Raw genomic sequence first — 17,053 nt, forward strand, 5'->3', positions numbered from 1 at the left:
AGAAAGCATAAATATTGTAACACAAATTATCTACAGGCAGAGCAAAAACATTCTGTTCCACTCCAGGACTGAACAAGACTCTTAAAATGTGAGAAGTTGTTAACAGTCCTGAAATGTTCTGGTAAGCTATTCCATAAAGAAGCAGCAGCAAAACTGAAAGATTTTTTTTCCATATGAGGTAGTTCTTACCTGTGGTATTTCCAAATATCATTGTATCTAAAAGAATATTTAGTGTGTTTAATTTGGAGTAAATTTTGTAAACATACAGGAGCCAAATTATTTAAAATTTTATAAGTCTCACGTGCCATTGTCCTGATGCGTCTTACTTGTAGGGTTGGAACCTTTGCGTTCTCAAGAAGAGTTTCAGAGGATGATAATTAGTCGTCATATACAAATCTTAATGCTCTCTTTTATATTTTTTCAACTTTTTTAGAATTTTTCTCTGTACAAAAATGCCAAGCCAAAGGGCAAAAATTAAAATTACTCAAAATAAAAGTATGAAAAAATGTAAGTTTATTTAATCTGTTTAAAAATGATCCAATTCTCTTGAGAACATTCAGCTGTTGTGATGCCTTTCTACACAAGTTACTATATGTGCATCAAATTTTAGTTGGTAATCAATATCAATTCCAAGTAACTTTACTGTTTCTTCACATGATAAAAAAGATTTTGCTGAATTTGTATAGATGGATTTTTTGCAAAGGTTCTTTTCCCTACAGCAATAACTTGAAATTTATCAGGATTTGCCTGCATCTTATTTTCTTTAAACCAATCAATAAGCACTTGAGTTCAGATTCTAATATGGATATGAGATGGTCATAATCCGGACTACTAAAAGACAGAGTATTGTCGTCCGCATAATTATATAATGTACTATGTTTAACAAAAAAGTATATATCATTTTTGAAGATATTAAATAAAAGGGGCCCAATATAGAACCTTAGGGTACACCTTTTTGGATGTCAGCCCAGCTACTCAGAACACCGTTTACTTTAATTTGCTGTTTTCTAAAAGAAAGATATGATTTTGATAAAGATACTGAATGTGGAGAAACACTATATGCTAGTAATTTATCTAGTAAAATGTCATGAGGTAAGCAGTCAAAAGCTTTTGATAAATCCATAAGAACTGCAGCTTTATATAAGTTTTTGTCTAAGGCTTTACGCCAGTCTTCCAGTAATCTGAGCAACGTAGTCTGACATCCATGTCCTCTACGGAAAGCACATAGATAAGGATTAAAAATGGAATCAAAGAAATCGTATAACTGTATTTCAAATATCTTTTCGTAAAATTTTGAAAAAATAGGTAACACACTGACTGGTCTGTAATTTGATTTCAGTAGTGGGTCGCTCTTTTTATGTAAGGGTGTAACTTGGGTTTCTTTAAGTTTGTCTGAAAATATGCCCGTGTCCACAGTCAAATTTATAAGACTGGTCAGCTGAGGTGCAACGACAGATTTACTTGCTTTAACTATTTTTGCTGATATCTCATCTGCTCCAGTTGCTTTTTTGACATTAACTTTATTTATGATTTTTTCCACTTTTTCTGATGTCACCTTTTGAAATTTAAAATTTGCATCTGTTTTCAAGTGATTTTGTTCATGTATGGCATTTATGCTATGATTGTTTAATGGATCATATATAACATCATTTTCTATCTTCTCAGCAACAGTGGCAACAAATTTATTAAAAATATCTGATAGTATTACATCTTTTGAATTATTTATAATTTTGTTTTCTTCAAATAAAATAGTCTTTTGCCCTTGGGATTGGCATTTTTTTGAAAAGAAAGGTTTGACAGTTTTCCCAAAAATCAGCACTTTTTGATCCCCCAGAACAGCGTTCTAAAAAATATATTTTCATAGATTTCTTTTTTAACTTCTTTACCATATTTCTTACTATACAAATCCTTGATACGGACTAAAATGGTTTCAACATCTAATCATCATTACAAGAAATGTGATTTTTTTTTGCTGCATGGAATTATTTAGCTGTTTTATATATTACATGCTACCAAGGAATTGTATATTTAAATATACAATTCCTTGGTGCTACGTTGCCTTATTTCATATCTTGTGTATAAGTTTTTATTTCCGTAAAGTGTTCATCAAAGATTATGTGTGGTTTTTTTGCTTTGCCGAATCAAATCAAAGCTTTTTATGTCCATGTTTATGCTGCCTATCAAGGCAATTTATCTATATCCATATATATATATGGATATATGTAGCAGAGTTATTTTTATGTTTATAATTTGATATATTGTAATAATCATTTATTTTTATATATACTTACATGAATGCATTCATATTTTGAATATTGAATCTATGAGTTTAAATTTTTACTTGTAAACCTTTATTTCGGGTGTTCACTCTATTGTTCTATGAATATCCACTATACATTTACTTGAATCGTTGTATCTGATTGGTTGTTATTATTTCGCGGTCCGCAAGTTAAGTCTCTTTTGTATTGGAGCTAGTAGATTTCCGCGGGACGATAGCCATGTCAGTCGCTTATAGTTGTGTATCTAACACCTAACAAAGATGTTGTTATACAGAGATACATGGACCTTGAATAAAGGCAACAGTAGTATACCGCTGTTCAAAATCCATAAATCGATTGAGAAAAAAACAAATCCGGGTTGCAAACTAAAACTGAGGGAATCACATCAAATATAAGAGAACTACGACACAACAGAAACACATCACTAAAATTAACACACACAGAAACGAACTATAGTATAAAAATGGCCATTTTCCTGAGCTGGTACAGGACATTTTAAGAAAAAATGGTGGGTTGAACCTGGTTTTGCGGGTAGCCAAACCTCGCGCTTTTATGGCAATGCTAAATATAACATTACAATGACAGCATTATATGACAGGACTACAGTACAAATAAATGCAAGAACATTCAGGACAAAGAAATACACAAATAAACATTGCAATAAGACATTTCGACATGCTAATAGTTATCAAAGAACTACCATATCATCCAGTTTGGATTTCTATAGTCAACTGATAGAGCGGCAATACCATCTGACTTAAATATAGCTGCATCGTGAATATTGTTTCAGTAAAGAAACAACAGCAGCATTCCAATACACACCAAAAATGTAACTACAAAAACAGTGACAGCATGGATCTAAATATTGAAAACTAGATCTTGCACTGCGACAGATGTGTTCGCCGGTAGCAGGCTACAAGTCACAGAGCGCTTCTAATCAACATCGAGACGACATAACCCCTTGAGTTAGTGTGTATTGAATACCTTGCAATTAAACTGTATATATAAATATATAATATTTAATGAGACCACTTCAAGGTGCAAACTTTGGTTCTAAAATTACCAAGGAAATATGCAACATCACTAGTATGACGAAGTCACGAACAACACCGTCTCATCAAATGGACATCACTGAAAGTTACCAAAATAAATACTCGTAAAGCTTGGTAGTGTACAGAAAACATTCAGAAGAAAGATTGGAAGTCACATGATGAAGGTTTTGTCCATGCTAACAACTGTACACGTCATCCGTCAACTGGATTTTCACCACACTTTTTGATGTTCGGAAGACAGCGACGTATACTTATAATTAGTAGATAACATATATACTACTTGGAAAGTTGGCATGTTAGGTACCTTAGAAAATGTTCAGACGAAAGGTTGGAAGTCACATGTTGAAGGTCTTGTCCATGCTTCTGATTGTATACGTCACACGTCAACTGGATTCTCACCATACTTCCTGATTATCTAAAGGCAACCAAAAGCTACTTATAGACATCAATAAGGATATATATACAGTCAGGACAACACTTAAACATAAAGCAAGAGCAACACGAACCCCATTAAACAAAACTAGAGGTGATCTCAGTTGTTCTGGAAGGTTTAACTGATTATTCTCCACATTTGGCACTGTTATTCATGTTAGTATATATAGTTATATATATCTAATTTGGTATGTCGTATTCGATGACAAGAGAAAGGGATTGTGGTAACGACAAATTTAACAGGTCAATAATCATCTGTGAAACAAATATACAAAAAAAAACAGCCAATCAACTTGTAATTGCGTCCGTAATTTTTTTAAAGGGATAATTAAAACTTCACAACTTTAAAATCTTGGTTTATTGCTTCCTAGTAAAAAGTAAAATCCCAAAATTCAAAAAGAAAGTCCCTAATCAAATGGCAATATCAAAAGCTCAAACTGATCAAACGAATGGATAACAACTGGCAAATTCCTGACTTAGTACAGGCATTTTCTTATGTAGACAACGGTGGATTAAACCTGGTAAATGGCAACCCTCTATCAAGGAAATCATGTTGGCAAAATGCAAGCGCTGGATGATAATCCGTATGTAGGCGCTGCTGTTTTTTTATATAACATTTCTAGTCTGGCATTTCCATGATCATTGTGTTGTTATTGACCTTTGACCTGTCAATGCAGGATAAAAGATTATATTTAAAGTAGATTTTCTACTTGGTTAAGGAAAGTTAATTCAGTAGTTTCCAGGATACATTGTATTTCTAGAGACCTTTTCAAACTGTCATTTCAACAAGAAGATTGAGTGAAACATGCTCAGAAATTCGGGAATTTCTGCCTGACTAGACACGAATCCATAGCTAGATATAGGAAGATGTGGTATAAGTGCCAATGAGACAACACTCCATCCAAATAACAATTTATAAAAGTAAACCATTATAGGTCAAGGTACGGTCTTCAACACGGAGCCTTGGCTCACCCCGAACAGCAAGCTATAAAGGGCCCCCAAAATGTGTAATGCCGCTGAAAACCATTCAAACGGGAAAACCAACGGTATAATCTATATAAAAACGAGAAACACGTATGAACTACATAAACAAACGACAACTACTGTACATCAGATTCATGACTTAGGACAGGTGCAAACATTTGCAGCGGGATTAAACGTTTTAATGGTACTAAACCTTCTCCCTTTTCTGAAACAATAGTATAACATCACAACACAGAAAAACACACTATAAAATATCAATTGGAAGGCTTAACTCAATCAAAAAACGCAAATTAACACACAATGAACGAATATAAAATTTGATCTTCGATACGTGAATGCAAATTCATAGTTAATATAATTTATAAGGGATAAATAATTGAGGTCAAAAGTAAATAAACAGGTTTAAACAAAGTCAAAGTAAGATACCACTGTGAAATATTGAACAATTTATAGAAACTCATCACTTTTGAAAAAAGCTGCGTCATATCCTACACAGGTACATGAAAATAGCTTTGTCATTACGTATACTTGATCGTTTGTGTGTATAAAATCTTTCGTTTAGGAATACCAAGAAATTTCTTTAATATCAATAAAACTTAAATTACACTTGGTACATATGGGGTGAATATCAATGTAACAAACTTCAGTTAATTATTTATATGATTTATTTTACACCTAGGACTATATTTTATGTTATCTCTTATTTTCACTAACACCGGTAATCTAGTCAAGCAGACCTTGTTTATCACGTGATTACGCACCTATTGAAATTTAACAGGTGAGTCTCAAATCAGTCGGCACATGATCATTGAGAGTAGCACACGTTTGTGCAGTTGGGTTTGTGGTTTAGATAGCAATTTGGACATTATAATTGTCAGGACAGGACATGGATGTCCAAAGGCTAATTGAAACAACACTCAGGTAAGTTATTTTACTTATATTTTATGGTACATTGAGGTCAATTTGCTGTCGAGATGATATTTCTTGCTCGCGGTCCAAATGTACGGATAATTGCCATATTATTCATATTTATAGATAACGTAAGTAATTTTTGGGTTCAATTATTATTTTGCAGGGGTTTTTAGGCCCGGTTTTAGTGTGCGTTGGCACGTTGCTAATTGTCGACTGGTCGGAGATAATGGTGTCGATGAATTAATGGTGTCGGGGTTAAAAATGGTAACAACTCGGTGATATATTGGTTGGAGTTACAACGCATGGAGGCGGTGATAAATTTATAGTCCGTTTCTATTTATTTGGAGCAAAAAGTCCGTAAAATTATATACATTTTTAGTTGAGAAATCGAGAAGTCCGTGCAGTATTTATGCAGTTTAAAGCAGTTATAGTTTGTTATTCAGCATTATAGTTATTCATACAAATTTAGTGTTCTCTTCAATCAATTTAGAAGCAACCAGATATATGTGAAAATTAGTTAATTCGTCCGTTTAATTATAAAGAGAAATTTAAAGGGGAACAACCCAGTTCATCATTTACATCTACAGTACGTACAACGAGGAACGTATCCGGGCAGTGTGCGGAAAGTGTGCAGGCCGAAATTTGTTTGATTTATGTTTATTTCATGACATTTTGTTTTGTTCCGTGTGTGTTTATTTAGTTACATTTGTGTTCTCATTTCATATTACATTTTTTGTTGAATTTACTTTATTTTGTTTTGTTAATTAAATTTATATTTTAATTTGGTTTTGTATGACATTGGCCACCTGACAATTCCCAAAGAACTTACTTCGTTACAATGGTGGCAGCGGTGGGATTGTCACTGTGCCAATTGTTATATTAGAAAATATTGTCAGATAGACAACAGGGATTTTTTTTTTGTTATATATTTTGTTTGAACTTTTATGTTTTATTATTTGTTTACATTATCATTTTATTATTATTTGTATTGTACAGTATGGCAGGAAGTGTATTACCCGCTTGGGTTCCGGAGATGTTAGAGAAGGGTGAAACTTTGGAGACATGTTTAGAAATGTTGAAAAACATGCAGTCTACTGAGAGAGAAGCTAGAATGGAAGAGAGAGAGATGAGAAAGATAGAGATGGAAAAAGAGGTACGTTTAAAAGAGTTAGAGCTTAGAGAGAAAGAAATGGCTCAAGGTGTTGCACCACCACAGACACATTCAAGTTTGAAGTCGAAACTTCCTAAATTTAAGGAAGGTGAAGACCCAGATGTATTTTTAAGGTCCTTTGAGAAATTGGTGGTTTTGCATAAAATACCCAAGTCTGAGTGGGCCCTTAGATTAGTCCCTTTACTTTGTGGGAAAGCTTTAGAGGCATTTTCTAGATTGTCTGAAGAGGACAGTAAAAATTATGATAAAATTAAATCTGCTATTTTATGTAGATACGAGCTTACTGCCGAGGCATACAGGGAGAAGTTCAGAAGTGAACGCCAGTCTTCGGATGAGTCATTTAAGGAATTTTCAGTCAGACTAGTAGGTTTTCTTAGACATTGGTTGGAGCGTGAGTTGATAGGCACTGATTTTGATAGATTTGTTGATTTAGTTACTAGAGAACAGTTAATGGTAAGTTGTAATAAAGAGCTCAAACTTTGGATCAAGGAACAGAAACCGAAAACAATTGATGAGTTGGTAGACAAAGCTGAGGCTTTTCAGCAAGCACATAAAGATGAACAGGTAAGTTCTAAATCAGTTGGGAGAATTGACACCGACCAATCTAAACAACAAGGTAGATATAACCAATCAAAAGGAAGACAACCTGACACTAGGACTTGTTTTATTTGTAAGAACATTGGTCATATAGCTACGCACTGTCCTACAAGGACGAACCGGTCAAAGGAGGATAATTTTAAGCCAGGTAAGTTTGGTTTGTGCATACAGAGTAGACAGGAGTATAGAGTAGATGATTATATTAGTGGTGTGACTGTTAAGTTGCCTGGTGTTTCATGTAATGGCGACAAGGTACAGGTACATGGACTTGATATAGTAGAAGGTAAGATCGATAGTGATAAAATCTCAGTTTTGAGAGATACAGGTTGTTCTACTGTATTTGTTCATAGTAGGTTTACTAACCCAGATTGTCTTACAGGTCAGACTAGAGACATATGTTTAGCAGATGGTTCAGTGAAGCAGTGTCCAGAAGTATGTATTAATATTTCTACTCCTTATATTTCAGGTGATATTATTGCATTGATCTTAGATACACCGTTTGCAGATCTGATTGTTGGAAACTATGTGAACACATCAGTACCACATAGTGTCGATGGTTTATCAGTGACTAGTGGAGAAGATATTTTTGTTTCAGGTGACTCAGTCCCATGTCATGCAGTTGAGACTCGATCTCGAAAGAAGAAGCAGGATGAAGCAGATATTATGATTGATCAGACGAATGTTCAGCGTAGTAGCGATATACCTATATCTCATTCTATAGATTTTTCAGACGTATGCCATGATTTTAAGATTTGTGATAGGAAGCAGTTGATTGAGTTACAGAAGACAGATGAGACTTTGGATAAGGTAAAATCTTATGTAAGTGATGTGCATGATAACCCAGCATCTTATTTTATATATAATTCAGATTTACTATATAGAGTGTATACTAAGCCAAGTGGTGAAGTTATTCAGCAAATTGTATTACCAAGCAAGTTGAGAGGAACAGTTCTTTCGTTGGGACATGATATTCCGTTGGCAGGTCACCTTGGGAATAAGAAAACAAGAGACAGAATCATGCAGCACTTTTTCTGGCCAGGTATATTTAATGATATTGCCGAATACTGTAGGTCTTGTCCAGATTGTCAGATAGGTACATCGAAGGGTAGAGTACCACGTGCTCCATTGATTAGCATACCACCTATGGATGAGCCATTTCAGCGCATTGCTATTGATTTTGTTGGCCCTTTGCCTATGACTGATGACAAAAACCGTTATGTACTTGTTTGCGTCGATTATTCCACTAAATATCCAGAAGCAATTCCTTTAAAAGATCAAGAAGCTTCTACAGTCGCTAATGCTCTTATAAGTTTATTTTCTAGAGTTGGCATACCCAGGGAGCTGTTGACAGACCAAGGCAGTAACTTTATGTCAGAGCTGATGGTTGAGGTATGTAGACTATTAAAGATAAGTAAGTTACGCACTAGTCCTTATCATGCTATGTGTAATGGACTCTGTGAAAAGTTTAACGGTGTACTGAAGAAAATGTTGAAGGCATATGCACGACAGACACCAAAAACATGGGATGCATATATCCCTTACTTATTATTTGCATATCGGGAGGTACCAAATGAGAGTACTGGTTTCTCACCGTTTGAATTGTTATATGGCAGGCACATTAGAGGACCTCTAGCAGTACTTAAAGAAGAGTGGGAAGAGCCTAGTACATGTCAAAACTCTGTGTTGAGTTATTTATTAGACACTAGAGAAAAGTTGAGAACAATGGCTGAGTACGCCATTGAAAATGAAACAAAAGCGAAACAAAGACAGAAGTTTTATTATGATAGAAAAGCTAGAGACAGAAAGATTGAAGTTGGTCAAAAGGTGCTTATATTATTGCCTACACATACATCAAAGCTGTTAGCGAGTTGGAAAGGACCATTTATAGTGACTGATAAAGTTAGTCCTGTTGACTATAAGGTCAAGGTTAGAGGAAAAGACAAAGTATTTCATGTAAATATGTTGAAGTTATGGCATGAGCGGGTAGATAATGATCTTGATAATAATGTCACAACAGATATTGCTGCGTGCTTAAATGTAATTTCAGGTCTTAACACAGATGAAGGCACAGATGATAGTGAGATGACTACAGATATAACTCCAGTGTTGAAAAGCAAAGAAAATGTAGATGACGTTACGATCTCACCAGAATTGACAACTGTCGAAAAACAGCAGCTTAAAGAATTACTATCAGAATATGAAGACATCTTTAGTGACGTACCTAAGGTAACAAATATTATAGAACATAGAGTAGTTACAAAAACAGATGAACCGATTTACCAACGTCCGTACCCACTACCATACGCACTTAGAGATAAGGTCAGAGAAGAGATTGACAATATGTTAGCTGCAGGTATAGTTGAGCCGTCTGACAGTCCGTATGCAGCTCCGATAGTACTGATCAAGAAAAAAGACAACACACTTAGATTTTGTGCCGATTATCGTTCCTTGAACAAACAGACTATCTTTGACCCGATTTTTATGCCACGCATGGATGAGGTACTGAATAAAGTCAGCAGAGCACGATATATCAGTAAACTTGATTTAACTAAGGGCTATTGGCAGGTACCACTTGATAAAGATAGCCGACAGAAGAGCGCATTTATAACGCCGTTCGGACATTATCAGTTTACTGTTACTCCATTTGGTATGATGAACTCAGGTGCTACTTTTGTTCGTATGATGGATAAAGTTCTGGCAGGATACGAGGAATTTGCTGACTCGTTCATTGATGATATTGGTATATTTAGCGATACATGGGAGTACCATATTGAGCATTTAAGGGCAGTATTCGATTCACTGAGACAGGCAAACCTCGTTGCAAAACCGAGTAAGTGTTTATTTGGCTACGATGAGCTTGAGTTTTTAGGACATATTGCCGGCGGTGGCAAGATTAAGCCTGTTCAGGACAAGGTATCTGCTATACATGAATTTCCAGTGCCTGTCACGAAGAAACAGGTGAGATCATTTCTCGGTCTGATAGGTTTCTACAGGAAGTTTATACCACAGTTCTCCGACATATCCGTACCTTTGACTGACCTTACAAAGAAAAACGAACCAAATAAAGTTGAATGGTCAGACACAACACAAAAATCTTTTGACAAGCTTAAAGAATGTATTTGTAGTGACTCTGTATTACGGAGTCCAGATTTTTCTAAAAAGTTTATTTTGCAGACTGATGCGTCCGGTAAGGGTCTAGGTGCTGTACTAGAGCAAGAATTTGATGACGGAAGGCGTCCAATTATGTTTATCAGCAAGAAACTCTCTGGAGCGGAATGCAACTACGCAGTGGTAGAAAAGGAGTGCTTTGCCATAGTGTGGGCGGTTAAAACTTTGAGAAACTATCTAGAGGGTAAAGAGTTTGCTATTAATACTGATCATGCTCCTTTACAGTGGTTACAGAGGATGAAAACCAGTAACCAACGGTTACTCCGTTGGAGTTTGATACTTCAGGAATTTAATTATACAGTTTTTTACATTGCAGGCAAGACAAACATTGTTGCAGATGTTTTGTCTAGATGTGGCGATATTTAGATAACCCCTGAGTGTGACGTTATTACAGCGTTATTGTGTTAATTTTGGTTTTATTTTAGTGTTACAGGACTGAATTTTTTTATGTTTGATGTGTACATATTTGTTTTTTTTTTTTTTTACTGATATAGCTTAATTTCAGATTAGATTTTGAAGTTTGTTGTTTCTGGTCGGACTAAATGTTCTTTAGTCTCCTGGAAAGGGACGTTTGTAACAAACTTCAGTTAATTATTTATATGATTTATTTTACACCTAGGACTATATTTTATGTTATCTCTTATTTTCACTAACACCGGTAATCTAGTCAAGCAGACCTTGTTTATCACGTGATTACGCACCTATTGAAATTTAACAGGTGAGTCTCAAATCAGTCGGCACATGATCATTGAGAGTAGCACACGTTTGTGCAGTTGGGTTTGTGGTTTAGATAGCAATTTGGACATTATAATTGTCAGGACAGGACATGGATGTCCAAAGGCTAATTGAAACAACACTCAGGTAAGTTATTTTACTTATATTTTATGGTACATTGAGGTCAATTTGCTGTCGAGATGATATTTCTTGCTCGCGGTCCAAATGTACGGATAATTGCCATATTATTCATATTTATAGATAACGTAAGTAATTTTTGGGTTCAATTATTATTTTGCAGGGGTTTTTAGGCCCGGTTTTAGTGTGCGTTGGCACGTTGCTAATTGTCGACTGGTCGGAGATAATGGTGTCGATGAATTAATGGTGTCGGGGTTAAAAATGGTAACAACTCGGTGATATATTGGTTGGAGTTACAACGCATGGAGGCGGTGATAAATTTATAGTCCGTTTCTATTTATTTGGAGCAAAAAGTCCGTAAAATTATATACATTTTTAGTTGAGAAATCGAGAAGTCCGTGCAGTATTTATGCAGTTTAAAGCAGTTATAGTTTGTTATTCAGCATTATAGTTATTCATACAAATTTAGTGTTCTCTTCAATCAATTTAGAAGCAACCAGATATATGTGAAAATTAGTTAATTCGTCCGTTTAATTATAAAGAGAAATTTAAAGGGGAACAACCCAGTTCATCATTTACATCTACAGTACGTACAACGAGGAACGTATCCGGGCAGTGTGCGGAAAGTGTGCAGGCCGAAATTTGTTTGATTTATGTTTATTTCATGACATTTTGTTTTGTTCCGTGTGTGTTTATTTAGTTACATTTGTGTTCTCATTTCATATTACATTTTTTGTTGAATTTACTTTATTTTGTTTTGTTAATTAAATTTATATTTTAATTTGGTTTTGTATGACATTGGCCACCTGACAATTCCCAAAGAACTTACTTCGTTACAATCAACAATAAAACTATACAATTAGAGCTAGATAAAACTTCCTGTACAGGTGCAAGTGTAAAGCAAAATTATATCCGGGTGAAATTTGATCCGGTGGAAAAAATGTCACAGTAGTTGTTGTTATTTTTCTATCCCGAGGAAAATATTTCCCTGGGATATTACATTTGCCGTGAAATTCTATCTGGGTAGTTAACTTATTGCATAGTTATTAGAAAAAACTTAATCTTTACAAATGCTATGAAACAATAATAGTGTATTTGAATTAAAGCTAAATTGTTAAAAAAAAAATGTATTATAATGGGAAATAATTTCACAAGTTATCATTGAAAATAATAATAATATCCCTAAATATTCAAGTAAATATCATTCTTTTAAAAAGAAAATTATCATGAAACACAAGAAAGTAAACCAGAAGTAATTTCAAAGATCATAATTATGAAATAATATCATGATTAAATAAGGTAAGTCAAACACAGATAAAATTGAGTTGTTTTCAGATCTCAGTACAAGTATAAATTAAAAAGTAAAGGTAGAAATATATTTGCATTACTACTGTTAACAGTAATGGAAGAATTTGAGTTTGATGATATTTTTAACTATATAAATAGATTTGTCTGGAGACAAAGATGTAGTTGTTGATTATATAGAAATCAGATAAATCATAGCATGACAATATATTGGAACAAAAGCAATTTCAACAGCTGGATAGTATTTATCTGTGAAATATTATCTTTCTTATTAAATCATGTTTTAAGTCATCTTTTAAAATAAATGAACATATAAAAAATAAGATTCAAAGAAAAATTTCACTATGAAATAGATTCAAAAATATATTATATTAATATCTTTAAAATATAAATTGCTCATAATAACCTCCCTTTGATTGATAAATTATGCAAATTTGTTCTACCTTTGTGAAACATTTTAAAATTATGGTCAGGTATATATTAATTGCGAGTAACTTACATAGTAGTGAAGGGACTCTATTTCACAAGGATCTGTGAAATATGGCACGGCAAATATTTACCGGTACATACTATCCGCACAGATAGATTTTCACTCCTCTGGAAAAAATCTACCTGTGAAATTCCATGCTTGGAAAAAAAAATACTGGGACAAATTATCCTCAGGATAAAATATCACAGCGGAAGAAATAAACCGTTACACAAGAACAGTATTTAAGGAGAAATAAAATAATATTGACGTTTATAGTACGAAGAAGTGAAAATTGGTAGTAATTCCAAATATCAACAGGTCAAATTGACAAGGACGTACGATTTGAGAGTACTCTTTCGTTTAGGAATACCAAGAAATTTCTTTAATATCATTAAAACTTATCTAACACTTGGTACATATGGGGTGAATATCAACAATAAAACTATACAATTAGAGCTAGATAAAACTTCCTGTACAGGTGCAAGAACAGTATGTAATGAGAAATGAAATAATATTGACGTTCATAGTACGAAGAAGTGAAAATTGGTAGTAATTCCAAATAATCAAAGCTGGTATATAGACAAGATCCATATTAACCTAAAATAACAAAAAGCATTAAAAATAGTATCAACAGGTCAAATTGACAAGGACGTATGATTTGAGAGTACTCTTTCGTTTAGGAATACCAAGAAATTTCTTTAATATCATTAAAACTTATCTAACACTTGGTACATATGGGGTGAATATCAACAATAAAAACAATACAATTAGAGCTAGATAAAACTTCCTGTACAGATGCAAGAACAGTATGTAATGAGAAATGAAATAATATTGACGTAACGAAATCCCTGACTTAATAATTTACCAGTGATGCATTGATTACGTTCGTTAAAATTTAAAGCTTTCGAACTTTTTTCATCTGATCTTCACTGGTTTGTCTTGTCTGGCGTATTAAATTTTAAAAACCTGATACCTTTTGTTAGCTATTATTCGTGTGTTTCTCTGTCCTATATGTTCTCCCATTTATTTGTATTGTAGTACTTTCATGTAATGTTGTCATTTTAATATTATATTTAACATTGCCATAAAAGCGGGAGTTTTGGCATGCCACAAAACAAGGTTCAACCCAACATTTTTTTTTCTTAAAATGTCCAGTACCAAGGCAGGAAATTGGTCATTGTTATATCATAGTTCGTTTATGTGTGTGTTAAATTTTAATGTTGTGTTCCTGTTGTGTCGTATTTCTCCTCTTATATTTGATGCGTTTCCCTCAGTTTTAGTTTGTAACCCGGATTTGTTTTTTTTTCTCAATCGATTAATATGAATTTCGAACAGCGGTATACAACTGTTGCCTTTATTTATCTTTTATTCAGTCAGAACTTTTCTACTACTTTATGTACGGCTTCGGTATAGTATAAACACTACATTATCTGTTGAGGAGTTTTTGTAAGGATAAAGTTTAAAGAATAATGTTTGGATCTAATGTTATTCGTTTCTTGAAATGTGATGCATATAGATTTTCGCCATCTGTACCAAAGTATATAAAAGTTGACTGTTCATACTCGAAGAAAGATTTTTTTTACCAATTTTAACTTTGACGTCTTCTCATATGAACAGACTTACAAGTTATCACATGAATACTCCATCCGTGATAATGTAACCTTGCACAAAGATTCAAGATTTTGATCCGGACAACGAGTCTCCTCATGCAGTGAGAAGGTCCAGTATGGCGACCCATGAATATTGTTGAGGGTAAAAATAAACTTGTAATAAGACTGAAGAACTCGATACAAGCAAAGATATTCTCCCTAGTAGTCCCGATAAAAGCAAGCATCTTATTTGAAAATTCAGACACCGAATATAAGCATCTTCCAAGACGGCTTTCCTCTCAGGCCTAAAGATCAGTCAAGTATCGATCCTCTGGTTCATCTGGAATGCAGGGGATGAGGATGTTTCACCGATTACACTGTCGTTATCGTACAGTATGACATATATTTGTATAGAAATGCATAAAGGTACATATGTTCCATAATAATTTACTTAAAGCTTCAAAGAATTAAAAGAAATTACTTAGTTGTGTTTTGTGGAAGTACAAGATGAATTTTATCTAAAAGTAAAAACATTCGTTAATACACATCAAAGGCTGTTTTGTTGTAACATGAAGTCCCATTATGCGGATGATAATGGGGTTCCAAAAGCAATTTTCATTAGAACGTAGAGAGATAGACACTGCATTAATCTGTAACATAGTAAACCCAACCCAATTCATACAGAAACAATGGGGAACTTTCTTCATTCACACAGAAAACAACTAACGATCCCGATATGCGGTTCCACAGTCGATTCACTTGAAGTGATAGTATGGAAGATGATAGTGTGTTGAAGGCTTAAAGCAGTACAGTAAGTCAAGCAAACAATAAAATCCCTTCTTCGTTCTTCAAGACTCAAACTTTTGTACCAGCTGACATGAAATACTGTTGCATAAAAAGTATCAAACCATTTTTAACACTTGAGTTGAAAAATCAGGCGGTCCCCTTCATACATCACCAGCGTGTTCCTTAAATAACTAAGCTATGAAAACAGATATAAATTGTGCAATCATCACAAAAGCAGAAGACAGATGAACTCGTTAAATTATTTGCCGGTTAGACAATTATTATTTTCTTCGTAAGGACTCGGGATTTTCTGAATATATTCTTGTTAATGACAAACAATTAAATGATTTAAAATTTTAAACCATTTCAATTGATTCCACCTGCTAAATTGGAAACAATTATGTAATTCATTCTTGCGTTGTTTTGCACACCAGCCAGACCGTGATATAGGGGTGAATATCCATTGGAAATGAGACCTGAGTTTGTTCACAATCACAGGCGTAGTAAAAAATTTAATAGCGATTTAATTTTACTATTAAAAGGGGGAAGAAAATTAATGCACACCCAAGCTAATGGAAAAATTGTTATTTTGCAATACAAAATGCAGTTGTAATAGTGATGATCTAGATGGTAACACAGAACCAAGCTAAGCGAACTGAGATCAAGGCAGCAGCAAAACATATTTTATCAGGTAACTGGGGCAGAGATACAGGTAGTATATATCAGAGTGGCATTATTAGTATATAATTATGGACTCAGAAGATACCCAGGAGTTTGACAGAAGTGTCCTTGATTTGGAATATATATGGGATTGTTTGGTTCCTCGGTTTTAAACCGCGTTTACAGTTAATGGTCGTTATCAAAGGAACCAGGCTTATAATGTATGTAATACGCCAGACGCGCGTTTCGTCTGCATAAGACTCATCAGTGACACTCAGATCAAAATAGTTATAAAGCCAAACAAGTACAAAGTTGCAGTGCACTGAGGACCCAAAATTCCAAAAAGTTGTGTCAAATACGGCTACGGTAATCTATGTAACGATTTTTTTTCACATCCCATCTAACAAAAGCTTTTTAAAAGCTGAACAGTACGATAAAGGTGCTGATAGAGGAATTCGAACAATAAATGATTTGATTCAATGTGGATTTTTGTAGCGGGTATTACAAACTTCCTGATTGCTTTTCAACATTTAGTCAAGCGACATATAGAGAATGGAATGTCAACGTGTTAAAGTCAAAATGCACTAGAAAAGTATTAAGTGTAGTAATCGGAGGAATGAAGACACTACTGCTCGAATCGAAGAGCGAGAATGAGGCACAAATCGGAAAAATAGGCAATATTCTATTGCACTAAATCTGAAAAATAGAATAGATGAAAAAAAAATCCATTTAAGTCTGAATTTCATTCAAAGTTTTCAATTTGTTAGAGATTACTTAAGAATTCTTAGAAGAAAAAT

General features: G+C 34.0%; 1 protein-coding gene across 2 annotated transcripts; it reads left to right on the forward strand.

Moving 5' to 3' along the window:
• Positions 1 to 5,384: 5,384 nt before the first annotated feature.
• Positions 5,385 to 12,228, forward strand: LOC139487727 (uncharacterized). 2 transcript variants are annotated; one of them, XM_071272763.1, is made up of 4 exons: positions 5,385 to 5,668; positions 5,823 to 9,653; positions 10,602 to 11,456; positions 11,611 to 12,228. In XM_071272763.1, exons 2-3 carry the CDS (start codon positions 6,657 to 6,659, stop codon positions 10,959 to 10,961), a joined length of 3,357 nt encoding a protein of 1,118 aa, XP_071128864.1. In that variant the 5' UTR covers positions 5,385 to 5,668; positions 5,823 to 6,656; the 3' UTR covers positions 10,962 to 11,456; positions 11,611 to 12,228. The 2 variants fall into 2 exon arrangements, with proteins under 2 accessions (XP_071128864.1, XP_071128863.1); XM_071272762.1 differs by having other exon boundaries at positions 5,823 to 11,456.
• Positions 12,229 to 17,053: the final 4,825 nt, after the last annotated feature.

Source organism: Mytilus edulis, chromosome 9 (assembly GCF_963676685.1).
Source record: "Mytilus edulis chromosome 9, xbMytEdul2.2, whole genome shotgun sequence".
NCBI classification, from domain to species: domain Eukaryota; kingdom Metazoa; phylum Mollusca; class Bivalvia; order Mytilida; family Mytilidae; genus Mytilus; species Mytilus edulis.

What these genes read in the sequence shown, in the direction of transcription:
- LOC139487727 (XM_071272762.1), top strand. Translation starts at nt 6,657, where the DNA reads ATGGCAGGAAGTGTATTACCCGCTTGGGTTCCGGAGATGTTAGAGAAG.